The sequence below is a fragment of the Setaria viridis genome, chromosome 6 (genome assembly GCF_005286985.2).
Source record: "Setaria viridis chromosome 6, Setaria_viridis_v4.0, whole genome shotgun sequence".
In the NCBI taxonomy this organism is placed as follows: Eukaryota; Viridiplantae; Streptophyta; class Magnoliopsida; order Poales; family Poaceae; genus Setaria; species Setaria viridis.
The window spans coordinates 6649231-6674493 of NC_048268.2; the positions used below are offsets into that span (position 1 = coordinate 6649231).

Below are 25263 nucleotides of genomic sequence, written 5' to 3' on the forward strand. Positions count from 1 at the left end.
CTCTACTCCATTTATATTCTAAGATTACTTTTCTCCAATTATGTCAATGAATCAAAATAAGCTGAAATGTTGTATTGACATGGTCTACAATATTTTTAAGAACATACGTCAATAAAACCCCATAAGGTTTATCATTGAGCTCTTTAAAATGACTCGGCGAACAAGACCGGAAATGTGGGTCGTTTGTTGCCTCCTCTCCCTGTGTCGAGATCCGACTCCACCATTATGTGTAGTGGCTTCCTTCTTATTGTCAAAACTAAGAATAAGAAGCTTTGTTATTCATTCTTAAGAAAAATAGGGGCCATATGGTTCGCCACTCAAACCGTCACCTAACTGGCTAACCAATTAGAGTGTGGCCACCGAATTAATAGAGTCTAGCAATTTAATCTTAAAAATGAGTCAAACAAAAGGTTCATGCATGCTACACCTGGTGTTTGTGCTGCGGTATATGTTCCGCACCTTTGGATAAAAACCATCTGATGTACTTTCCACTTCGTCAGAAGCAGTATCTTCGTTCAACTGGCATTCTTCACTCTGTTGGGCTTGTAGCATCAATTGTGTTGTTCTTTGCTTGATTGAGTTTTGCGTTCTTTGGCTTCCAGCTGTTCAAGCACTCTTTGCTTTTTAACTTCTTCTTTCATAGCCCGATACCTCAATCTTTCTTCCTCGGCCTATTGAGAAGCTTTTCCCGTAGTAGTCGCTGCCTCAGCTTGAGACCTTGTCTGCACTTGAGAAGTGGACTGCATCTCCTTGTCAAGAGCTAGGTCTTTGTCTTCTACTCCGGCTTCTGCCAAATCAACTTGCAGCTCACCATCAACAAAGTCTTATGCTTCAACTTCGTCGGAGCAATTTGGTACAACTTCAAAAGGGTTCGCCGCCTAAGGGTCATCAATGACGTTTTGTGGATTAGTAGGTTTAGGTTTTTCGTTCACCGGCATTGTAGATTTATGGTTTAAATTTGAACCACGATGGCGCTAAAATTGTTGGGATAAAAGATCAACCATGCGACACACGACCAACAGCCGAGGGGGAATGAAGAGTTAAACTTCCTTCTAGTACTGGTACTTGAGAAGTGAATACAACACTTTTTCCTCCTCTCCTCTACGGTTTCTATGCCCTTCTATTATAGAGAGGTTACAATGGTACTTTACATCAATTAACCGCTCAACCATTACATTCAAAGGATATTTTCATTAAGAACACTTTTACATGTGAACTTCGCCACCTCTCTTATTGTCTCCTGCCATTTTGAAGCGAAGAGGTTCAAAACCTCACCTGTTGCTTCCCTTCTTACTGTATCGTCTACTAAATCCCACAGACATCGTCTCCCATCTGCAAAACAAATTAAGTTTTCTCGAACCGGCCGTGGCAATGGGATCGAAGTGTGCCTAAATCCTGTTCACTCTGCCGCTTAATTAGGCCACGACTTCATCCTTGCTACCCCTGCACCGCGAGCAAAATCTAGATCCTAACATTTATTCTTCACATCGAATCATTAATTTTTTTTCCTTGTGATGTAGCTTTGTTTTGTCTCTTAATCCGGTGATGGCAGGAAACAAATGCCACGGAAACATAGCACCCTAGTATGACAGGAGGGGCATCGGCCCCTATAGATTGCGCAAAACTTTAAAGCGAGACTTAGCACTAAGGACTATAGTATTATGTAATTAAGCTAGTAGTGGTTGTCTATTTCATGGTAACTTCAATTACAAGCTGCACTTTGTACTTATGATTTTTTTATGCATTGCATACTACTCCCTTCGTCCTAAATTATTATTTATTTTAGCTTTTCTGCATATATCACTTTTGCTATGGATCTGGATAATATATACATCCAGATGCATATCAAAAGTTATGTATTTAAAAAAATCAAAATAAATAGTAATTTAGAACGAGGAGAATATATTTTTTATTAGCTGTGTTTGTTCCTATTTCATAAAAAATGAGAGTGCAACGGAGAAAATGGATTCGGCATGCACACGACGACATGACCGTGTGCTCGCCTTTTCGTCACCGTGACGACCCGTCCCCCGAAAGGTGGAAAAAAGGATTGTCGGCGGCTTGCAAGTACGGGATACACTCACCTAGCACGCACCGGCACGATAGCAGCCAGTACCAACAGCGTCGTGCTCCTGCGTGCCCAACCTTTGACTCGCCTAATTTTGACTTCCCAAAGCTGAGCAAAGCAGAGGGGTTGTGGGCCATACCGTGCACGGTTGCTTGGGCCGACCTGCTGCGAAGCCCGAGGCAGTGGCAGGCGTGGCGCACGCAAACATCCCCTGCCGGTGCCGGATCTCGTCTTCCAAGCTCCACCCACCCTGCGGCACTGCCTTCCCTCCCCTCCCTCGACGGGAAGAAGCGCACGCGAATCACGAGGCGCCTCAGCACCAGCACCAACCCCCAGGCCCCAGCGCGGCCATCCACCGCCGCCAGGGTCAGCCACGGCGAGGCGAGCTCACCCCCTCGACGAGCCCCCGCGGTCTGGGTGCCCATGGAGAGGAGTAATAATGGCGGGAAGCCGCCGCCGCAGCAGCCGGCGGAGAGCAAGGCGGCGTGGAGGGACGGCGCCGTCACCTACTTCCACCTCCTCTTCTACATCGCCATCTCCGGCGGCCAGATCTTCTTCAACAAGGCAAGCCCGACTCCTCCAAAATCCCCCGCTCCCTACCGGACGGGCTCCCCTCCCGCCCCGCGCTACCGCGGCCGCGGAAATGGGTCGGGTTCCTCGGGGCTTTCTGCGTAGATTAGCGTTGAGGAAGGGGGCGGGGGTCCGTGCTGATTCGTCGCGTGGGGGCGGGAGATGGCGTGCTCGGTCCTGCTGAAATCCTGGATGCCGAAATGCGCTCCGGTTGGGGGACTTTTTTGGTGGGTGCTGACATGCTGTGGAGTGCGTGCGCTGAGATTTGGGGACGGGACCGGTCGTGATCGTCGAGTTTAAGTTTTGCTTTGCTCCGGTGATGCGATGGATTCATCCTTGGCCCCCTATGTTCATCACTGAATCAGTATATGCTTCTGTATGCCAGGGGGAAAAGCCGGACTGCCGGAGTAGTGTGCTCATGTAGCTGTACTGTTACCTTTTCAAAATTCGTTTTACTATAGACAGTTTCATGACAAATTTGCTGTTCCTGGGAGCCGATTATCCTAGCCATTTTAGCTTCCTATCAAGTTTCAGGACAAAATTGCCGTTCCTGGGAGCTGATTATCCTACACATTTAGGTAGCCTTCAAACTGGGCTTCGTGAATGTCATTTGCAGATCCCCTTTCGCCTTTCCCATCGATTTCACTGTTCTGCAGCTTGAGATCTGGTGAATGCTTCAGGCTGACTTTGTTGCTTGCTGGGTTCCTTTGCTCGCACGATGTGGGTCTCCTTTCTGTTGGGGCGAGTTGACTTGCTTCTCATGTGACAGCTCATATCTGCTTCAGCAATGAGAAAATTATTTCTGTTTTTTTCTCTCCTTTGCTGCTAAAGTTGGCAAAACATGTGACGATTAGTAAAGTCTAGTGCAGTGTCCCTGAAGGGGATATAGAGGTCCTTTTTGATACTATGACTTGTTCTGCTGGCAATTTTGAAGAATATTTTTTTTCTCCGGTGACCAGATTTCTCCTGGAAATGCATTTCTAGTGGTAGGTGCTTTGAGAACATTTCAAACTGAGTTTTGCTTGACTTGGAGGCCTGTTCTAGAAGATAGATCATTTGACCTGGAAATCAACACTCAGCAGTGGACACTTCGCAAATTTAACATACTTCTTTTTCCCGGTCAATTGGATAGCCTCTAATAGATCACCCCATTGAAATTTAGAAATTAACAATTTCTGCAGATTTCATCGGCTCTATCTCATTTTTAGTAACAAGACTAAGAACACTCCAATAGGTTATAGGACAGGTGTTGGTTTTTTTTCTTCCATATGCTGCGATATGAGGGTAAATTTGAATTACTGTGGCTTTTATTGAATTAATCGTCATTGCTTAGGGCTCTTGAGGACTTGGTTTTGTTTGACGTCATATTGTAAAGCAGGATTTTGTTTTCAGTTAATACACACTGACTCAATGTGTGAATTCTGCAAAATTACTTTTAGTTGTTTGAATGTAGTAGTTTTGGTGTAGTAGCAAAAATTTCATGCCCTAATGGATCTCCCCTACGCCGGTTGCAAATATGTGAAGCATCATTCATGCGATGAATATGAATTTGAACTCATTTTATGACATTGAACAGCCTTTGTTAAGACTTGTTTTCGCTTGATGCAGTGGGTCTTATCCTCAAAAGAGATCAACTTCCCCTATCCGGTGGCACTAACTCTGCTTCATATGGTCTTCTCATCTGTTGTGTGCTTTGCAATTACGAAAGTTTTTAAGGTACTGATTCATGAGCTTATAATGACACACAATTTGTTTGCTGTGTTACTACTTAGAGGCTGAGACTTCCTGTGGTTCCATTTGCTCCATTGATATTCTATAGATCTGGGACTGTGCTTACTATTAACTTTTGTCTTGATGATGTTTCCCAGATCATAAAGATTGAGGAGGGAATGACTACAGATATGTGAGTCTCGGATCACTCTAATTTCTTAGAATTATAAACTACTTTTTTTTCTCATAAAATTGTCTGTGCCCATTCAGCCATGAGAAGACACATGCATACATGTCTTATGTTCCCTTATGTTCTAATATTGAAATTTAAGTTCTCGAAGAAACACCAGTTTAACCTTCGACATACTTTTCCTTAGAGCAAATACAATAGCATTCTCAGCAGGAAAGGAAGACCTTAAAAGTCGAAATTGACTAGTGGATTTTATTTTTTGACGCTGAAGCTTCTGATTAGGGAATAATTGTGAGTAAGCATATGCCAAAATTGTAGGCATGGAAGGATGAGAATATTGATAGTCCTTGGACCTTAGTAGTTCTTAAACAGTAATTTTACCATGCTTTTAAGTTAAATCTGAATTCTAGAATAAGTTAGCTGCATATTCTTTTGGGAAGGTTTTGATTTAAACTATGGAAGCAGTGGGAATATTGTTTTCCTGTGCTGTTCTGAATTCATTGTTTTGTTCTTAGTGCGTGCTGTAATTGCACTATTTTTTCTTACCACTTCAGTTGAACTTTCAGATATATCAGTTCAGTTATTCCAATTGGAGCAATGTTTGCAATGACACTTTGGCTAGGGAACAGTGCGTACCTCTACATATCTGTTGCATTTGCACAGATGTTGAAGGCAATAAGTATGTGTGTTACTGTTTTTTTTGGATAGAGATGGGAAAGCATAGGCTTTCATTAACTGTACACATGGTGCTCATATTCTCTTTACTGAACACTACAGTGCCTGTAGCTGTGTTTCTCCTTGGAGCAGCATTTGGCCTAGAAGAAATGAGCTATAAAATGCTTGCTATCATGTCTGTCATTAGCGTCGGAGTTATTGTGGCTTCTGTTGGTGAAATTACAATTAGTTGGGTTGGAGTGGTTTACCAGATGGGTGGAGTTGTTGCAGAAGCCCTAAGACTTATCTTCATTGAGATATTTCTGAAGAAAAAGGGCGTCAAGCTGAACTTGATATCCATGATGTACTATGTTAGCCCTTGCAGGTACATTGTCCGTTAACTCTTCTGATTAATTAACTTGAAAAAACCAATTGTTGTTTTAATTCATTTATGATTTTCTTGCAGCGCTCTGTGCCTCTTTATTCCCTGGTTGTTCTTAGAGAAGCCAAAGATGGATGATAGTATTTCGTGGAACTTCCCACCATTTACATTGTTCTTAAACTGCCTGTGCACTTTTGTACTCAATATGTCGGTTTTCCTTGTCATATCTCGGACAAGTGCACTGACAGCTCGTGTTACTGGAGTTGTGAGGGATTGGTCTGTAGTTCTGCTGTCAGCTGCCATCTTTGCTGATACACAGCTTACCTTCATAAACATAATTGGTTATGCCATAGGTATTCTACTGATGGATATGGATTATTGATCTTCATCATTACTTTTTCTGTATCTATTTGGTAACTTTTTTTTATCTTTAAATTCTGCATCCTGAAGCCATAGCAGGAGTTGTTGCATATAACAATCTCAAGCTCAAGGTGAAACCTCAAGCAAACCCACAGCAGGGTGATGAGAACAAGTTCAGCCCAGGAAACCCTCGAGATGTTGAGATATCAATGAACTCTACAAAAGAAGCTTCCTAGCACCAAAAGTAGCGAGATTTTGAAACAGTTTTCTTTTTCAGAAAGGTAACACAAACTTAACTATTGATGTCGCTACTGCACCAAGCACGCAAATGCCATCCACAGAAATTTCGTGATGTGATGTTTGCATTTACTTGTGATCCAGGAGAATTGCAGTCTCGCTTTTGTTGGGTTGGCCAGCTCTCCTTGGAACTATACATTCATTTTTCTTCCCACCATCTTCAGGGAAGACATTTTGTACAATGATCAAGATAATACACCTCCATCGCATTTGTACTATTGTTGCTCAAAACGGTGGGAGGGCGCCATACAGATGAAAATTAGGCCATGTAAATGCTGTCATGTTTTCTTTTGAACTGTTGTAGCAAACACATCAGGTGCTCCTAAAGAGGCAGACCTGAATCCCTGTTTGTACTTGGTTGACTGGGGAATCATGGGAATGGGACCTAAGATGTACCTATATATGAAATGAGGCATGTTTGCAAGGACAATGTAATTTTGGCAGATCAAAGAATGCGAGATATGTAAGTTTTTGAATCCCGCGATTCTTGTATGCTGATTGTTTGAAGGGTTCTCTTTCTGCTGTGCATGTTGCCAGATGCTAAAGGACCTTATTTTTCTTATTTTGCAGAGGTTGAACGGCATGGTGTGCTGTTCCTGGCACGCGATTTTTCTCTTCTGTCTTTTTTCTATTTTTTTCCCCAAAAAGGATTGTTTAAATGAAATCTGCTGCAATTTGTGCAATAACCTTTTCGGCACTAGATGTTAGTTGCTACATGTAATGATTAAAAAAGTGGTGTAATATCTATGAACTTTTTTTACTATATATAAAATTCTTTAAATACAAAAACACAAATAAAATTGTGACCAAAATACCCGTGTCACCTGGTCCCACTGGCCATTGGGTTCGTTTGGGACTTTGGGTCGAGTCCGACCTTCTCTGGCCCGACCCATCTCGATCCCGAGCGGCGGCGGCGGTGGCGGCGAGCTGCAGAGCAGGGCTTTAGCGCCCGGCAGCGCGGGGCAGCAGCAGAGCAAGCGGCTGCCACGGGCCTACTCTACGGCGGCGGAGGCGGTGGCGGGCCTGGCACAGGGACGCCGCCCATCCTCTACGCTCGAGGTTCGTTCGCGACTTCGCGCGCCATTAAAATTTCATTCGAGATGAGCTCGGCTTCCCCCGTTCTGAAGTTGTCGCGTGCGGGATTCTCAGGTTTTCAGCTTAGTTGCGCAGCTCCTTCTTGGGGAAATCGGCCCGGCGAGAATGGAGGAGACGGATTGTCCAGAAGGTTCCGTTCCTGAGCGCATAGGAGAGCAGCAGGAGGCGTCCCTGCCGCTGCCGCCAGCCTTCCTCGAGTTCCTCAGCGAGAATGGCCTGGACCCAGCGGTGTACTCCATGGCAGCCACCATCCCGCGCTACATAAGGTGAGGAGGCTCGGCCGGTCAGCCCACAACTCTGTTGCGCGCTGTCTCGCATTATGCTTGCTTTGTTTGCTGCTACAAGTTAGTGGAAGAGGGAGCTTGATCTCTTTTGTTCTAATGCCAAGGCTAAAACCAGGCATGGAGTCCCAGGTAGCAGAGATCGAAGGCGAGTTGAAGTGCGGTCTCGAGAAGGTTTCGTGGCTGCCTGGTTTCTATGCTATTCCGCCGGAAATTCAGATTGCTGGCTCCAAGGCTTATCAGCAAGGGAAGGTGAGAAGAGATTTGACGATGTGTTTCTCCTGTTTAGAGGATTTACTCCGGGTTGCAATTTGAGGCAGAAGCTGGAATTTCTTGTGGCAAACTTACCATGATACCATGTTTTTTCTTTTCTTCCATTTGCTTCCAGCTAAGCATGTTTTTAATGCATTGCAGATCTATGGAATCGATGCAGCTTCTGGAGCTGCTATATTAGCACTTGATGTTCGACCAGGGGACCATGTTCTTGATCTCTGTGCTGCCCCTGGTAATTATTTCTACTATAATTTGTTTTGTGTATATTTGGAGCATCGTTTTCTAAGTATCAAATGGATTAATAATAACAAATGTGCCTTTTTGGTTAACTGCATGGCTGTCACAGTATAGACGAACTAGTTTTATGCATAACAATTACCATGGGACTATAAGAGCATGAAGTCAGTACCAGACTGCTTGATCTTTGGTTGGGGAACTATTTTGGTCCACATGCATCTATTTGGCTGCATGTTCCACTTGTATGAACCACTTGCTGCTATCCTTCTAATACCATGGTCTCCAGTGTATGGGATTATAGTTATGCATCTGTGGTACAGTATGGTGCCTGTAAGGCCTTACATGCAGTGTTATGTTCTCAGGATGACTCCACAAGTCCACATGTTTGTGTCCTGAATTTATTTTTAAGCTTTACCCCATGGTGTTTACCCATGAGACATGACACTAGCTGACTGCTGACTAGCTGCACTATGCAGTCTTTCTCAAATACTTTTGTCTAATAGATTACTGTTACAGGATTATCTATTCCATTTATAAAGACTGCTAGATTAGGAATTTCTACATCCTAGTGGCACCCAGTTGCATTCCTGTTATTTTTGGACTAGTACAGTCTCAAGTTCAATAGACATGTCTAACCATACTTTTTTAAATTAAATTATATTGCTGTTAGTCCAGTAGCTTGTGTTAGATCTTTCCTTGTTTGTGATATTTTGACCATGCTGACAATGCTGATATGATATGCAAGGTGCAAAACTTTGCATGCTTGCAGATATGCTCGGAAGCACAGGTTCTCTGACTGGCGTTGATGTTGCAAAGCACCGTCTTTCAGCCTGTCGTACAATGTTGCAGAAGTATTCTCTTGGTGACCGTACTCGACTCTTTGTTGCTGATGGAACTTTGTTTTCCATTTTGCCTGTGAACTCCAACCTGCAAAGAAGGGAAGGTATTCTGGTTTTATAGAACCCCTGCTCTTTTTATGTTTTCTTGTTTTGGAACATGCAAAAGGAATATATCATTGTTGGAGTTGATGCATCTTCTTGAATCTGTCACAGGGTCAATTGGCCTTGAAGAAAATGGAAGTACATTCTCAGAATGGACTTCGAGGAGATCATGGAAGGATCGACAGAAGGCTAAGAAAGCAAATGCAACCGGTTCACAACATCTACTATCATCTTCAGAACCTGAGCTAATATACTATGGTAAACATTCAGGATTAGTTGGACTACGTAAATCTGATGTCCTTTGTCCGGCAGTTGATGATGAAGCCTGTACATCTGGCTATGATAAGGTATTGTATTGTAACCTCATAGCATCTTTGGCTTAGGTTATGTTATATATTGCTGGATGTTATTGGAACTATGCAATTATTTTGTGACTTCAACCAATGGACTATAATATGGTTTGAAGTGGAAATTGTTTGTGATTTAGAAGTGCTCAAGTGAATATCTTCATCTGCTGCAGGGGAAAACATCTTGTGTGATAATTAACAAACTATATTAGAAAATGCTCTATTCTTCATAATTAGAAATAAGAAACATCATGCTGAATCTGGAAATTTGAAGCCCTCATAGCCAACAGTGCATGATTCTCACTTCATTTGGATGAAATATATGCAGGTCCTAGTGGACGCGGAGTGTACTCATGATGGATCCATAAAACATATCCAGAAATTTGAGTTCTGGGGATGGAAAACTTTAGATCGCCGTGTACTTGATGCTGAAAGAACTGATAACCTGTTTCAGCTTCAGGTACCTGTTTCACTGATATTAGCTTGGTGGGTTGGTACCTTATCCAGGCATCCTCTTATCTATATTTTAGATCTAATTAAATATCTTAATATGTGCTTGCATTGAAGTTTCTGTTCTATTACTCATGAAATTTATGCTGTATATGCTCATCAGATAGTTTGATGAACTTCATTTGTTATGCAGTTGCATCTTCTCACCAATGGTTTTAGATTGTTGAAAATTGGTGGATCACTTGTATATAGTACTTGCAGGTGAGCAATCTCTTCAACTATAGTGCAACAGCTCATGCCTCTATCCCATCATGGAAGTTTAGTCTTCAATTTTTTAGGAATTTCAGAACAAATTTGTAACTCCTAGCAGCAATTTATAAAAAAATATTCTGGGAATTTGGTCTTAGTGGACTATGAACTTGAAACCGTATATATTTCAGTTTCACCAAATTTGTACCTTCTGTTGTATTTCCATGTCATATTGTGTAACAACTTCTGCTTTGGCCTTCATATAGCATGACAGTTGCACAAAATGAGAATGTGGTTCAGCAATTCCTTTCAACACAGCCTTCAGCAGGTAAGAACTAGGTTTCTCGCTTCAGTAATTTCATTATTATTAATTTGCAGACTAGATACTCTTTTTTCTCATTAGAGTTCCATGCTGTTATATCTTTTCTAAACATACTTAGTAATGTGTTCAATACGTTTTAGTGAAACTTAGTGATATAAAACATGGCCAGTTACACTTTCCGTTACAGAGAAATTTAATGTTCAAAACATTGCTTTTTTTTTGTTTTTTGTCCTCATGAGGTTGGAGCAAAATCAGCCCAGCTCATGCTCAGGGTAGGTGACCAGATCTGCCCAAGCAATGTCATCCCAACTATGGTGTTACTTGGCCTGATCTTGTAGCTTGCTCACTGGACTAGACCAATGTGTAAATAGTTGTGTCCAGCGTTAAACTGGACTTGTCTAGACCAGAATTATCCTGAATGCATTGTGGCTTAAATGATGTTTTGACTTGTAGCTACGCAGCAGTTAGGTAATATATTTTTTATGTAGGCAAGATTAGAGGTGATAACTAATAAATAAAATGATAATTAAATCCTATAGAACCTATAACAAAAACTCAAGAACAAAAATAAAAAAGGAAGAATATAGGAATTTTTTTAAACTACAGGCAACTCTAAAAGTGCAAATGTTCTTTGGAAATTATGGAAATTGAACTGCAAATCAGCTTTTTTGTTCTGGTATTGAAACTCTTTCACTGCGAATCTGATCTTGAAATGTGCAAAACAAGGTCTCACTAATTTTTGGTTGGTGGAGTATGGAAGTGCTGCCTATATCATGTGATATTTGTCTTTGATCATTCAAGTTGATGGCAAACTTCATTGATGGCCTTCTGGGTTATGTTTCTTGTTTTTCCAATTATCCCCTGATGTCACGTCTACAACCTGCAGATTTACAAAAAAATGATTTGTCTGATAGCTGGCCCTGCCGAAGTGGTGGCATCCCCAAGACCTTGCGATTTGATCCTGCAACTTCGCAAACCAGTGGTCTTTTTGTTGCCAAGTTCAGTAAACTACCGACATAAAGCATTTTCTGGTTTATCTTCCTGTACCATTCATGTCCTACTTTCTCGCCTTTCGCTTGAAACACTGGTTTTCCTTGTCAGCAACAAAAATGATAATATAGTAAATTTGGTTTTCATGCTTTTTCTGAGATATTCACATTTAACATATGCATCTGATTATGAGGAGACAAAAATTCAGGTTCCACCAGTTGTCTAACCATGGATTGGACAGTCAAATACTCAAATGGTAGCAAACTGCCAGTTACCCAAATCTTAACTCAGGATGTGGTAGGTAAATGTTAGGTCTCAGTTCTTTTAACAACAATTCATGCAATGCTGCTTGCTAGTACTTGTTGGTACACCCTCCTCTAGTTTTAAATGATTTGTACAATTCCTCTAATTTTAAATGCTCTGTACAATTCCTGCTTTGTTCAATTACTCTAATTTTATATCCTTTTTCCAGTCCTGGATGTTGAAAGGTTGTTTTCTTTCAACAGTTTTGTGTTGCCTGCTTTCATGATCTCCTTGATCTCAACACTTGGGATTAATGGTAACTTCGCATGAGGTGGTTGCCACCCTCATGCTGTGACTTTTTTCTCTTTTTAAAAAAGAAGATATTGGAGCGGAAAAACCTTAGCCTCCACACCGTGAGATGCACGCAGCTATCCTCATGTTATGACGACTTGTAAGTCCAAAGAGTTGCCTTGGCTTGTTTTGCTTCTTGATTTGTTTGGCCTCGTAGGATTAGCGTAGCATAATGCCTAAACAAATGAATTGCCTAGTTGTTGCATCTCATTTGACGACAGTAACAAGATGACAAAAAAGTTTGACCATCCGTCGTGATGGGCTGCTTGTAAAGTGATGGGCTGCTTGTAAAGTGACATGGAAATGGATCAAGCAGCAAAGTAGGTCTGAACTCTCCTGCATGCAATTAAAAACTGAAAACACTGGCCATCTTTTCTAGGAAGATTATTTGCGTGATGTAAACCTATGCTGAGGGCAATGATTTAGGTTTCTAAGTATATTACGCCTAAATCACATTTTTTGTAAAGTAATGAAAATATGTTACTGGACCAGGTAGTTTGGAAGGTTTCAGACTTGTTTGAATCAAGGGATCTTTTTTTTTATCCTTGTGGGAACTTGACAAATATAAAAAAAAAACTTCCTGAAAAAAGATATTAAGTTTTGATTTATTTCCTCGTGCCATTGATTTATTTTCATAGTAAGTTTGTATTTCTGCCTTACTTTCTTGAGATATATTCTACTTCTTACTTCACATGAACACTTTTTATTGAGAAAATCCCAAGAGGCAATCTAGAATGCCAAAGATGCATTACAGTCCAGTAGGGGTCCAGTAAACTAAATGCTTATATTGTTATCAATTTAATTTCTCGTCATGAGGAACTGGTTGGTTGTGGGCCAATGCCTACGTGCAACATATCTGTGTTTTTCTCATGATGTTATCACTGAACCTTCGACTTTACCTTTTATTTGTTTGTTTGTTTGCATGGTTTTCTACATTATTTCTTATAGCAGTTCCATTCTCATTGGCACTAGAACAAGAATCAGGAGACAATTCAGATTGCCAAACATGCAGGTTGGTAGGTTCAGTAAACAATACAACTACTACCACATTGCCAATTTGCCATCACTTTACATTTGTGTCACAAGGACCTTTCTGGATGTGGGCATATCAAATGAAATCCCAGCTACATGTCTGGATGCACCATATCTTTCTTTATCGCCCATGCATGCCTTTCTCATGTGACACATCCGTATCGCCAGCCACCTTTGGTCTTCTTCTTCTTCATCATCCAGGAAGCACTGTTTGCAGGTATGCATCGTATGCATATTCGACGCTGTAAAAAGGGTTGAAAATTCGTGCGATGCTACATGTCCCTTTTGTTCTTATGTCACGTCTACATTGTGTGTCACAACTCGACCAATTGCCGAGCTTCACCGTCTACCGTACCATGGAAATTACGCTCTCCCATGATCACATATTCACATGAAACTGAATGTTTCCTCATCCTAAAATGTCCCTTTTGTTTTCAAAGATGAATTTACACGTATATTTTCAGACTACCAAACTAAAATAATTTAAAGCTGACAAGTGTTTTTTTTTTGTGAAAGCCAGTACTGACACACAGATGCTCACATACGCGCTCTCGCCTGAGTTTGAAAGTTTAACCAGCAAACATGTCAAAAATGTCAAACATTTAATTTGTGAGCCGAAGGAATATAAGCGGTATATTATTTCCAAAAAGGCAAGTTTACACGTACAAAAATTTTTAAACAAAATACACGTGTAATGTTACTGTAGATGTTTGACTCGCCATTGGCCAAAAAATTGAAATAACAGTGTGTACAGTGTATGCATAGACAGGCATGTCGTACCCAACACTGATATTTAAGCTTTCCTTGGCTAGCTGAGTGAGTCGCAACTCCACCCATGGCCGATTCTCACCGGTGCACCAGCGTCGCCGCCGAGCTGGAGGGCACGCTCTTCATCTCCGGCAGCCTCTTCCCGTACTTCCTCCTCGTCGCCCTCGAGGCCGGCGGTCCGCTCAGGGCCGCCGCCCTGCTCGCCGCCTACCCTCTCGCCGCGCTCCTCGGCGCCGCCTTCTCGTCGGACGACCTCCCCCTCCTCGCCATGACCTTCCTGTCCACCGCCGGCCTCGCCGCCGGCGACGTCGCGGCGGTGGCGAGGGCCACGCTGCCCAGGTTCTTCCTCGCGGACCTCCGGCGCAGCGCGTTCCGTGCCATGACGGCGGCGCGCCACGGCGGCGAGAGGTACGTCGTCACGCGCCTCCCGAGGCTCATGGCGGAGCCGTTCGTCAGGGAGTACCTCGGCGCCGACGTCCGCGTCGTCGGCGCGGAGCTCCGGGTCGTCGGGGGCCGGTTCTCCGGCACCATGGCCTCGCCGGGCGTCGCCGCCGGCGGTGACCGGAGCCTGGGAGCTCTGCTGGCCGTTCTCGGGCGCGACCGGCCGATCGTCGACGTCGGGCTGTGCACCGGCGCGGCCGGAGACCGCCGGCAACCGGCGTTCTTGCAGGTGTGTCAGGAGCGCCGCGCGGTGTCGGCGCCGGAGAAGTCGCAGGCGACGCCGCTGCCTCGGAGCGAGTACCCGCGGCCGCTGGTCTTCCACGACGGCCGCCTCGTCCGCCGGCCGGAGCCGCTCGCTTTCCTCGCCATCCTCCTGTGGGTCCCCCTCGGCGTGGTCCTCTCCGTGATGCGCCTCCTCCTCGGCTTCCTCCCCCACGGCGCCGGCCTCCTCATTGCCGCCGCCACCGGCTTTCGGATAAGAGGCGGCGGGCTCACCGGAGCGACGGGGCCAGCGGGCCGCCGCCGGGGCACATTGTTCGCGTGCAACCACCAGACGCTTATGGACCCAGTGATCCTCTCGACGGTGCTCCGGCGGAAGGTGACGGCGGTGACGTACAGCCTCGCCGGCTTCTCGGAGCTGATCGCGCCGATCCCGACCGTCCGGCTGACGCGCGACCGCCCCCGGGACAGCCGGATCATGCGGTCCGAGCTGGAGCAAGGCGACCTCGTGGTGTGCCCGGAGGGGACCACCTGCCGGGAGCCGTACCTGCTCCGGTTCAGCCCGCTCTTCGCCGAGATCGCCGGCGGCGAGGTCACGCCTGTCGCCGTCCGCGCCGGCGGCGCCATGTTCCACGGCTCGACGGTGAGGGGGCACAAGTGGCTGGACTCCGTCTTCTTCCTCATGAACCCAGCGCCGTGGTACGAGATCCGGCTCCTCGCGCCGGTGCCCACCGGCGGCGGCGGAGGCGCGTCGAGTTCGAGCCGCGACGTGGCGAACGGCGTCCAGCGCATGATCGGCGACGAGCTCGGGTTCGAGTGCACCGAGCTGACGCGCAGGGACAAGTACCGGATGATCGCCGGCCACGACGGCGTCGACGCGAGGTCGCCGTCGTCGTCGTCGTAGTGGAGCTTTGTGGTGTGTACGGAGCCAAGCAAATCATGCAGTGCATCGCGCCGGAGCGCGTGTTGTTTGTGAGCTTTGAAGCAGGGGATGCTGCATTTTCTCTCCATTTGCATTGTGAACTTTTAATTTGTTGTATAATGGTGTTGGGTGATTTTAAGTTACCAAAACAAAACAGGGTAGTTCCCAACTATTTTTCGGTAAAGAAATATAGAATACAATCAAGAGGTATACCTCAATGATTTTCACTTTGGTGGGATAACGTAGTAGAGTGATTTAGAGAAAGTACACTTCAGCAGTTTCCTAGGTCATCTCATACAATGCTACGTAAAATTTTTGCTGATGTGGAGGAAAGAGGGTGAGGAGAGAGAAAGAGATCCTTGTTTCGCGAAACAATCGCCTCATATGCTAGATTTTAGGACTACAAGACGACTGCTCTACCATTGTATGAGTTGTGGTTGCATTGCAACTCATAATATTTTTTTCTATGCACAAATTAAGGAAATAGAATTATTATGAGACAACTTAAAATGACAACCCATTGTATAGATTATTTATTAACTGTCTCATGATTACATGATTACTTACCCGAGCAAGTACATTGCTACACCTCAGCAGTCTCATAGGTCGTCTCATGCAATGCCATATAAGATTTTTGCTGATATGGAGGAGAGAGGATGATGAGAGAGAAAGATGTCGTTGTTTCGCGAAATAACCACCTCATAGGCTAGATTTTAGGACTACGAGACAACTACTCTACCATTGTACGAGTTGTGGTTGCATGCAACTCATAATATTTTTTTTCTATGCACAAATTAAGGGAATAGAATTACTATAAGACAACTTAAAAAGACAACCTATTGCACAAGTTGTTTGTTAAGTCATCTCATGATTACATGTCAATACATAAGACCGTCTATTAGACAACCCCAATATACTTGCTACTTGCCCTTAAGCTTTTGTTTGTCGCACGGTGTCCTAAACTTCAGTTACTGATGAGGTTTTTTCCTGATCGGATTGGCGCGCTGAGGCGTCTCGCCTCGGTTTACGTGTACGCGTATATATGCTGCTATACGTGAGCAGTTGTATTTGTATATCGATCGTATATATTGCTCTACACGAGGGGCGGACTCAGGAACTGGTTAGGATGGGGGCTGATCCAAGCTTAATAGAGGAAAAATGTTTTGCACCATTAATTAGTATCTATATATCTTGCCTTAAAGCTCCATTGATTTTCTGGTGTTGGACCAGGGCTGCAGCTCGTGTCCTGGATCCGCCACTGGCCAGGTATATAACATTTTAATTTGTTCTTCTTAGTTGACTATGTTATATAATCGCCCTCAACATTATGCACTGCTTAATTAGCTTGATGAGCAGTATTATCCACTAGTCTTACTGGCATGTGCTAATTTGCGGCATTGCATTAAAGCAAAAGGTAGAGAGGCCCCCGCGTTGCTCTCGGGCGACACGGGCGGTGACCCTTGCCGCGCCGCCGCCAACCCACCTCGCTCCCTCCTCTCGCCTCGCCGCCGCCTGAGCGTGCTGCCAGAAGGCCGTGCAGCCGTGAGAACGGCGGCAGCGGGGCCCTGGGTTTCTGTGGTTGGGCACAGGCCACCCGTCTGTCCCGTGCTTGCCTCCATCGACGGCCATGCTAGCCGCAGCGCGGCGGGCTAGATCCACGCTGGCAAGGGCGGATCCGACGTGCTGGAGACTAGATCGGGCCGTTGGGGCCTCCGCGGCGGCAGCAGCTTGGCATGGTTGGCAGCGGGAGGAAGGTGACTCGAAGGTGGCGCATGCACAGGCGGCTTCAGTCTCGCGCTGGCGGCTGTGCGGGGAGGCAGGGTCTACGGCCGGTGCGGCGCGAGAAGGCCGCGTGGTCGAGCCAGCGAGGAGCTGGAGGCCGAGCGAAGGCTGCATCGCCGCTAGGTGCGGACGGCGACGGCGGCTCGGGGCGATAGATGCGGCGCCCCTGAGGCCTGATCTGCGGGGGCAGCCAGCGCACTGGCCGTGCTGCACGCGGATTTTAGGCAGGCACGGGTTCCTGCGGCTGGGCTGCGCGGTGGCCGTGGGGCCCACGTGGCGTGGCCACGGCAGTGAGCGGGCGAGGCGAAGGCGACCCGGCGAGGCGCGAGGTGGCCGCGCTACCGTGGCCTGGGCGCGGCGGCGGCTCGGCACGGTGCGAGGAACAGCGACGGCTCAAAGGGCTAGGTGGTGCTCCACCCCGGCAGGGGTACGGCCTACGGCGCGACGGATGTGAGGTCGATGGCGCGTCTGAGGCATGCAGTGGCAGCGGATGAGGAGGCACGGCGGCACGGCGTGGCGCGACACGAAGAGGCATGGCGGCAATGCCGCCCCCGGGTGGTTCTTCATGGCTGGGGTCCTGGTACTGCCGGGCTGAGGGCGTGCAGTGCTGAGGATGGGATGCTCCGGGCGAAAGCCTTTGCTGGTGGCGATGGCGATGGCGGCGGCGCCTTTGGGTGTCGTTCTCCCCGTTGGGGGTGCCATGTTGAAGCACTATCCCTACTGCACAAACTTCTCTGGATGAAAATCTCGTCCAGTTTATGGACGAGCGACGGCAGCGCTATTGGTGTCGTGCCCTCCTAGGAGGCGTCGTTTCTAGGGATCGAAATCGGCTTCTAGCAATACTGGTGATGTTGATGGTCATGGGAGGCTGCGGCTGGTGGCGGGGTCCTGCCGTGACAGGCTTGCGGTAAGCAGACATGGTGCAGGATGGCCAGCTTGACGGGGGTTGCCAAGCTCACGTGGAGGTGATCGTTTATTGTGGTGGCGGCCAAAGGTTGCTGCATGTTTGTCGGGTTGGCTACTTGCAGCGGACCGCGGCGGCTGGCGTTGGTTAGCAGCTGTCAGTACGGCGTGGGACTGCGTCGGAGGATGACACTTGCAGCAACGACATCGTGGGACAACTAGATTTGCAGCGGACTGCGGCAGGTGCTCGGCTTTACTAGGCTACTCCGGTGTGGTACATCATAGGAAGACGGCGCAAGCGACTTCTTTGGCTTGCTGGCACGGCGGCGGAGGCTATGTGCGCGGGTTGAGCAACAAGGCGAAATCGACCTGCGGCGGCAGCTTGGTTGTTCGATGGAGACCTTGGGACGCGGGGCAACATTGCTCACCATTCTAACGGCGACTAAAGAAACGGATCTGTGACATGGAGTATTGTTGCAGACGTGGTGAGGCCCCCGCGTGCGAGAGTGAGGTGGAGTCCAACAGCGATGTGGCAAGGCCCAGTGCGCTGTGTTTTCGTGGTGACGACTGCAAGGCAGCCTGCAAGAGGTCCGGATCTGGTGGTTTCACTCTGCCAGGTGGAATGTGGTGTTGCAGCGGCACTACGAGTCCCGCATGACGATGGCCTTCTCGGTGAGTTGCGGTCTGCTCCTATCAGTTCCTGTCTATAACCTTCCAGAACTGTAGTTTTTTCTGCTATATCAATAAAAACTCGCACTATCTCGTACGGTTCGTTCAAAAAAATTGGCATGTGCTGGTTCGTTCAAAAAAATTGGCATGTGCTACTCCAGCAGCAAGCGTTCTGATGAGCAAATCAAAGAACCAAAGCTTGATCGGGCTGTTATGTTATTACATGATGTCTGGATGGCATTCGCGTATCTCATCGTCGTGGATCGTACGTTCCGGCGCTAGTTCCGCTTCTTCCTAGTATCATGACTGGTGTTGTCTTTTTTCCCCCCAAAATGATATCAAGAGATTTCCAGCAAGTTTTATTAGAAGAGGTAAAGAAAAACAAGTTGTACAAACAACTGGAGGTCATCAATATTGTGAACACCAGCGTTGAACAACTCGAGACAACTCCTCTCCAGGCAGGGAGAGATGCAATGCAACAAACCACTAAAAGCATGCATGGTGACGACGCCCAACACATTATTTCCAGTACATTAGATAAAACCTAGCATGCAAAGCAAGGGACATTATTGTTACAAGAGCAACAAGTTCACTTAGAGTGAGTGAACTCTCTTATTCTACTCCCCTCTCTACATATTTTAGTCTCTCCACACTTTCAGGATGGCCTCTTTGCCTTCATATGAGTTCAGTTCATGGAGTTCTGAAAAAAGTCAGAAACCAAAACGAAAATTTGCACTAATTAGAATATAACCAAGAAAATCTAGCTAATTGATAAAGTTAGCATATATACATATATATATACATATATATATATATATATGTAAATAGAATCGCAGTAATTTAGCGAAGATATATGTAACTAGGTGCTTAATTAGACACGACGTACGTGGTGCAGTCGAAGTTGAGGGTGAGCGGGAACGGCAGGGGCGAGCCGCAGCGCGCGGGGAGGTCGCGGATGGCGTCGGCGTTGAGCCCCGGGAACCTCGCCGCGGCCTGCTTCACGCACTCGCACGCCTGCCGCCGCTCCGCCGTGCCGGACGGCAGCGCCATGATCCGCTTCACGCCGGCGCAGCACTCGGCGGGCGGCGCCGCCTCCTTGCCCGTCACGTACCCGACGCAGGGGCGCAGGTTCGAGTCCACCTCCGCGCACGTCACGGCGCCCTCGGCCGGCCTCGCCGCCATCGTGACCACCAGGAACGCCATGGCCGCCACCACGATGACCGCCGCCGCACTGCCCTTCTTCGCCATCTCGATCTCTGTAGTTTCTTCCTTGCTAGTGTTGCTGCTACTGCTCTTGCTGTTGCTCTGGGTTGTGATCGTGGAGTGGCTCAGCAGCTGGGGTTTTATAGGGCTCAGGGTCGGCGAAGCCATTTCAGCTTCTTTTTTTTTGAAAGGAAAAGCCGTTTCAGCTTTCTCTTGGGCTGTTGGTGCTGATACCAAGCTCATAAATGGCGGCCGCGAGTGATGCATTGGTATGCCAAAACTGGCAGACGGATAGGGTTTTCTGGTCATGCCGACATGCCGTGCATGATCTCGAGGCCACATCAGCAGCCACCCCCGGGTGGTTCTTCATGGCTAGGGTCCTGGTACTGCCGGGCTGAGGGCGTGCAGCGCTGAGGATGGGATGCTCCGGGCGAAAGCCCTTGCTGGCAATCTTGCTGGTGGCGATGGCGGCGGCATCTTTGGGCGTCGTTCCTCCCGTTGGGGGTGCCATGTTGAAGCACTATCCCTACTGCACAGGGTTCTCTGGGTGAAAACCCTATCCAGTTTATGGACGAGTGACGGCGGCACTATTGGTGTTGTGCCCTCCTAGGAGGCGTCGTTTCTAGGGACCGAAATCGGCTTCTGGCAGTCATGGGAGGCTGCGGCCGGTGGCGGGGTCCTGCCGCAACGGGCTTGCGGTGCGGCAAGCTGACATGGTGCAAGATGGCTAGCTTGATGGGGGTTGCCAAGCTCATGTGGAGGCGATCGTTTGTTGTGGTGGCAGCCAGAGGTCGCTGCATGTTTGCCGGGTTGGCTACTTGCAGCGAACCGCAGCGGCTGGCGTTGGTTAGCAGCTGTCAGTACGGCGTGGGACTACGTCGGAGGACGACACTTGCAGCAATGACATCGTGGGACGACTAGGTTTGCAGCGGACTGCGGCAGGTTGCTCGACTTTGCTAGGCTACTCTGGTGTGGTACATCGTAGGAAGACGAAAAAAGCGACTTCTTTGGCTTGCTGGCACGGCGGCGGAGGCTATGTGTGCGGGTTGAGCAACGAGGCGAAGTCGACCTGCGGCGGCAGCTTGGTTGTTCAATGGAGACCTTGGGACACAGGGCAACATTGCTCACCATTCTAACGGCGACTAAAGAAACGGATCCGTGACATGGAGTATTGTTGCAGACGTGGCGAGGCCCCCGCATGTGAGAGTGAGGTGGAGTCCAACGGCGGTGTGGCGAGGCCTTGTGCGCTGTGTTTTCGTGGTGGCGACTGCAAGGCAGTCTGCGAGAAATCCGGATCTGGTGGTTTCACTCTGCTAGGTGGAGTGTGGTGTTGCAGCAGCACTACGGCGAAGGGTCCCGCATGGCGGTAGCCTTCTCGGTGAGTTGCGGTATGATCCTATCGGTTCCCTATCAACGCGGAGTCACACCTGGAGGTTTGGCGACTACATGAGTGTGAGACTGTCAGGGGTGCCGCAATAAAGGCTTCGGCTCTGCATTGTTGCGCGTCGAGTGGTGTAGTGTGGTCTGTTGCCGCTATTTAAGTGGAGTGGTGTGACCGTGTTGATGTCCCAATCCAACCGGTCGGGTTCGGCGGTTTAGAGGTGAGTGGTTACCCGCGTTGATGTCCCAAGGTGAGTCTAGCTGTTTCTTCCTTTTCTTTTTCTTGTTCCTACCTATGACCTTCCCGTAGTCTTGTATTTTTTCTGCTATATCAATAAAAACTCGCACTGTCGACGATTCGTTCAAAAAAATTGGCATGTGCTACTCCAGCAGCAAGCGTTCTGTTGAGCAAATCAAAGAACCAAAGCTTGATCGGGCTGTTATGTTATTATTACATAATGTCTGGATGGCATTCGCGCATCTCATCGTCGTGGATCGTACGTTCCGGCGCTAGTTCCGTTTTTTTTTTTTTGAAAGGAAAAGCCGTTTCAGCTCTCTCTTGGGCTGTTGGTGCTGATACCAAGCTCATAAATGGCGGCCGCGAGTGATGCATTGGTATGCCAAAAACTGGCAGACGGATAGGGTTTTCTGGTCATGCCGACATGCCGTGCATGATCTCGAGGCCACGTCAGCAGCCGTTTCAACAGTTTGATGCTTGTGCTTTTTCGTCGCGTTATGAGTAGCTCATCATCAAGTGATCTTTATTCTTAAACATGTACTATCTCAAACTCAAATTAGGGAGGAAATTTCACATTTCATTCATCGTTTATGTCTACGTATAGGATCAGCTCGCTGTTACTATTAGCCATGGCGACCAAAGATGCATGGATCACCAATTCACTATGGCCATGACAGGAAGTACATTCCGCCGCCGCCATGGCATTGTGAGTAGCTCACCAAGATCAATCTTAATTCTTAAACATTTATCTCAAACTCAAATTAAGGAGGAATTTGTAATTGCATTCATCATATATGTTTATATCGGATCAGTTCTCAATTACTATTAGCCATGGCGACCAAGATGCATGGAGGATCACCAATTCACCATGGTTGGCGTTACATTTCGCTGCCGCCAGGCGCCAGCCATGGCGCACCAGCTGCTAGGCGTCAGGCTAAGGAGGCGTACATGTGGGGCGGGAGGCGCGGCGTGGCGACGGCGACGAGCGGCGTGGCCTTGGGCATGGTCATGCCGTAGACCTCCCGGGTGTCGACGTCCTCGGGTCGGAGGCCGTCGGGCGGGGACCAGTCGAAGCAGTGGAAGAGCCTAGCGAGCGCCATGAGCACCAGCGCCACGCCCAGCGGCGCACCGGGGCACTTGCGCTTCCCGGCGCTGAACGGCAGGATCTTGAAGTCCGGCAGGTGGCTGATCTCCACCCGGCCGCCCTCCGCCGTCGGCAGGTGCCGCTCCGGCCGGAACTCATCGACGGCGTCCCACACGCGCGGGTTCCGGCCCAGCGCGTGCGTGTTGATGAACACGCGCGTGCGCGCCGGGACGTGGTACCCCATGATCGTCGTCGGCTTCAGGGACTCGTGCGGGATCAGGAAGGGACCCGCCGGGTGCATCCGGAAGGACTCCCGGACCACGCACCGGAGGTAGGGGAGGTGGGCGAGGTCCGACTCCACCACCATCCTGTCGCGCCCGATCACCGCGTCCAGCTCCTCCTGGATCCGCCGGAGCACGCGCGGGTTCTTGATCACCTCCGCCATCACCCACTCGTTGGTCACTGATGAAGTGTCCGTAGCCGCAGCGATCATGTCCTGCATATGAACATGCATTGATTTCATTCATGTACTTACACTGGGATTGTATCAGTTCTGCTTGAACAATTCAGTATGCACAACACTTCTAAAACTAAAACATGTATTATTGTGCCTAATAATCAGAATTAAAAAGCACATGATTTTGTAATAGTATAAGCGTACCTGCATCAGAGCTTTGATCTCGACATCATCCATGTGCTCCTTCCCGTTCTCACCAGGCAAAGATAGAAGCACATCGACGAAGTCCATCTCTTCTTTGGTATCGTCATCATCCAGGGAAGCCGCAGCACTCTTCTTGGCCTCCCAAGCCTTCCTGTGTTCATCAATTATCTTCTGGTGGAAGTCGTCCACCTTCTTCTCGACCTCCCTCATCTTCTTCTCGCACCCATATGGGTCAACCCACCTCCAAGCCGGCAAGTAGTCCCCGAGATAGATCAGGCCCAGCAGGAAGAACAGCTCATGGGTGATGTGCATGAACTCCATCGCTTCACCAGGGCCTGCGGACTGGATCCCGAAGTACTGCTTCCCCAGCAACATCCTTGTGACGTTGTTCATGGAGAACGCACCGAGAACCTCTCTGAGGTTCACGGGCTTCCCAGACTGAGCTTTGGCCCATACAAACTGGCAGAGGTGCTCAGCCTCCTGAGCTCGGTGAGCAGCAAAAGACTCGAGCCTCTTGGTTGTCAGCAGGTGCTCCATGCAAACTCTCCTCATCCTTTTCCAGTTTGGCCCCAGCGGAGCAAGAGCCACATCGCCACACCCGTAGGCAAGATGGACAGCAGCCAGTGTCCGAGGTCGTGAAGCAAAGACCTCATCTTGCCGGATGAGTATTTCACGGATGACTTCAGGATCGTCGGTGGTGATGGCATCAATGGTTCCTAGGCGGAGATAGACAAGGGGGCCATATTTGGTGCAGAATCGAGCAAAGTCTTTGTGTGGAAGAGGGCTCAACTGGAGAAGGTTACCAAAGATTGGCCATGTTGGAGGTCCGGGTGGAAGCCTTTGCCTCATGCTGTTCCTCCTCCTCCAATACACTACAATAAAGATCCATAAGCATAAGAGGATGGAGAGAAGAACTGGATCCATGGTTCAGAAACAGATGGCAATTAAAGTTGAATTGCAAATGTTGGCTATTTATGGGATCCCAACAAGCCTTCCGGTAAAGTACAAAGAAAATCGAGTGATTGAGGTTGAAGCGAATTGGTTACAGTATTGGACTAGTCATGATTCTTGTGTTGATCTATATGGTTAAGCACCCCAACTACCATCATGTATATAAAAACCGTCATGATCTTGACATGACTTGTGCAACGTAGACTGTAGAGCACTGAAAAAATGTCATAGAATAAATAGAAGAGGATTAGAACAAAAGAAAGTTCATGAACATGACCATGTATTCAGAGAGAACGAGCTGATGTTGTGTTCCCAAAATTAGGATCTTTTGCTCATTACTCAGCAATTTGCTAAACCAAAAAAAGTTTACCATGCAAGTCAAACTCCACCTGCTACATCTATAACAAAGGCACAAAGATAAACCCCTATTTTTTGAGCAGAGCATCGTAGACCTTCATGAATTACTTGGAAACTTCTAAAAACAAAAGCTTAATTATCCATTCACGTTGGTATGGTTGCCTCATCCGAATGACTGAATCAGCATAAAGATTACCTCACTAAATGACTCTCTTCTCTAACAATGGATGAGAAGATTATATCTTGCACAAATATTCCTGAAGGTTGAAAGCACACAGCACCAAAGGATTTTCTTGTTGCACAACATGTCATGATAGCAGATGCATTATTTGCAGAAGCATCATTGACTCTCCAGAGTCTGAAAAAGGGTGCAACAGATGCAATAAACATCAGAATTGTAAAGAATATAAACAACATTATATGGTACTGTATTCTGCTATGTGGATAAGGTTTACATGTGCCAAACTACCTTTGCAGGGATCCAAACAAAAGAAAAAGAAAAAACTCTTCCATGAATCAAATACAACTGATCAGTTGCATACTGAAATTGCTATCCCAAAAACATAAGGTGAAGTAGGAAGTAAAACTAACCAAATAGTTGATCCAGATCAACAGGCTCCTTAATCTTCATATCAGTAATTAT

At 47.4% G+C, this 25263-nt stretch overlaps 5 protein-coding genes across 9 annotated transcripts; 3 read left to right on the forward strand and 2 right to left on the reverse strand.

Moving 5' to 3' along the window:
- The first annotated feature begins 2226 nt into the window (after nt 1-2226).
- On the forward strand, nt 2227-6707 carry LOC117860872 (probable sugar phosphate/phosphate translocator At3g14410). Its single transcript, XM_034744277.2, has 8 exons — nt 2227-2632; nt 4247-4354; nt 4507-4541; nt 5105-5217; nt 5316-5577; nt 5659-5927; nt 6025-6215; nt 6316-6707. Exons 1-7 carry the CDS (start codon nt 2492-2494, stop codon nt 6168-6170), a joined length of 1074 nt encoding a protein of 357 aa, XP_034600168.1. The 5' UTR covers nt 2227-2491; the 3' UTR covers nt 6171-6215; nt 6316-6707.
- Nucleotides 6708-7074: 367 nt separating this feature from the next.
- Nucleotides 7075-11562, forward strand: LOC117860870 (uncharacterized). 4 transcript variants are annotated; one of them, XM_034744274.2, is made up of 10 exons: nt 7075-7290; nt 7402-7592; nt 7715-7859; nt 8022-8112; nt 8863-9060; nt 9170-9405; nt 9734-9865; nt 10049-10116; nt 10371-10432; nt 11313-11562. In XM_034744274.2, the coding sequence occupies exons 2-10, from the start codon at nt 7432-7434 to the stop codon at nt 11444-11446; spliced, it is 1227 nt and encodes a 408-aa protein (XP_034600165.1). In that variant the 5' UTR covers nt 7075-7290; nt 7402-7431; the 3' UTR covers nt 11447-11562. The 4 variants fall into 4 exon arrangements, with proteins under 4 accessions (XP_034600165.1, XP_034600167.1, XP_034600164.1 ...); XM_034744273.2 differs by having other exon boundaries at nt 7082-7290; nt 7381-7592; XM_034744276.2 differs by lacking the exon at nt 11313-11562 and having other exon boundaries at nt 7381-7592; nt 9734-9891.
- A 136-nt stretch (nt 11563-11698) lies between these two features.
- On the forward strand, nt 11699-15677 carry LOC117860869 (glycerol-3-phosphate acyltransferase RAM2). The gene has a single exon (XM_072294410.1). It carries the CDS (start codon nt 13878-13880, stop codon nt 15372-15374), a length of 1497 nt encoding a protein of 498 aa, XP_072150511.1. The 5' UTR covers nt 11699-13877; the 3' UTR covers nt 15375-15677.
- Nucleotides 15678-19079: 3402 nt separating this feature from the next.
- LOC117859519 (non-specific lipid-transfer protein A) lies at nt 19080-20045 on the reverse strand. The gene is made up of 2 exons (XM_034742642.1): nt 19633-20045; nt 19080-19446 (listed from the first exon to the last, which is right to left on the reverse strand). Exons 1-2 carry the CDS (start codon nt 19992-19994, stop codon nt 19437-19439), a joined length of 372 nt encoding a protein of 123 aa, XP_034598533.1. The 5' UTR covers nt 19995-20045; the 3' UTR covers nt 19080-19436.
- A 2283-nt stretch (nt 20046-22328) lies between these two features.
- On the reverse strand, nt 22329-24958 carry LOC117860598 (cytochrome P450 703A2). Of its 2 annotated transcripts, XM_072294383.1 has the most exons (3): nt 24817-24958; nt 23313-24184; nt 22329-23147 (listed from the first exon to the last, which is right to left on the reverse strand). In XM_072294383.1, the coding sequence occupies exons 2-3, from the start codon at nt 24159-24161 to the stop codon at nt 22497-22499; spliced, it is 1500 nt and encodes a 499-aa protein (XP_072150484.1). In that variant the 5' UTR covers nt 24162-24184; nt 24817-24958; the 3' UTR covers nt 22329-22496. The 2 variants fall into 2 exon arrangements, with proteins under 2 accessions (XP_072150484.1, XP_034599820.1); XM_034743929.2 differs by lacking the exon at nt 24817-24958 and having other exon boundaries at nt 23313-24238.
- Between the last annotated feature and the right edge of the window lie 305 nt (nt 24959-25263).

Coding starts and splice junctions, on each gene's coding strand:
- LOC117860598 (XM_034743929.2), bottom strand. CDS start 24,236: ATGGATCCAGTTCTTCTCTCCATCCTCTTATGCTTATGGATCTTTATT. Junction 23,148..23,312: donor AGATCAAAGCTCTGATGCAG/GTACGCTTATAC, acceptor GTTCATATGCAG/GACATGATCGCTGCGGCTAC.
- LOC117859519 (XM_034742642.1), bottom strand. CDS start 19,994: ATGGCGAAGAAGGGCAGTGCGGCGGCGGTCATCGTGGTGGCGGCCATG.
- LOC117860870 (XM_034744274.2), top strand. CDS start 7,432: ATGGAGGAGACGGATTGTCCAGAAGGTTCCGTTCCTGAGCGCATAGGA. Junction 8,113..8,862: donor TGATCTCTGTGCTGCCCCTG/GTAATTATTTCT, acceptor ATGATATGCAAG/GTGCAAAACTTTGCATGCTT. Junction 10,117..10,370: donor CTTGTATATAGTACTTGCAG/GTGAGCAATCTC, acceptor GCCTTCATATAG/CATGACAGTTGCACAAAATG.
- LOC117860869 (XM_072294410.1), top strand. CDS start 13,878: ATGGCCGATTCTCACCGGTGCACCAGCGTCGCCGCCGAGCTGGAGGGC.
- LOC117860872 (XM_034744277.2), top strand. CDS start 2,492: ATGGAGAGGAGTAATAATGGCGGGAAGCCGCCGCCGCAGCAGCCGGCG. Junction 2,633..4,246: donor GCCAGATCTTCTTCAACAAG/GCAAGCCCGACT, acceptor CGCTTGATGCAG/TGGGTCTTATCCTCAAAAGA. Junction 4,355..4,506: donor CAATTACGAAAGTTTTTAAG/GTACTGATTCAT, acceptor GATGTTTCCCAG/ATCATAAAGATTGAGGAGGG.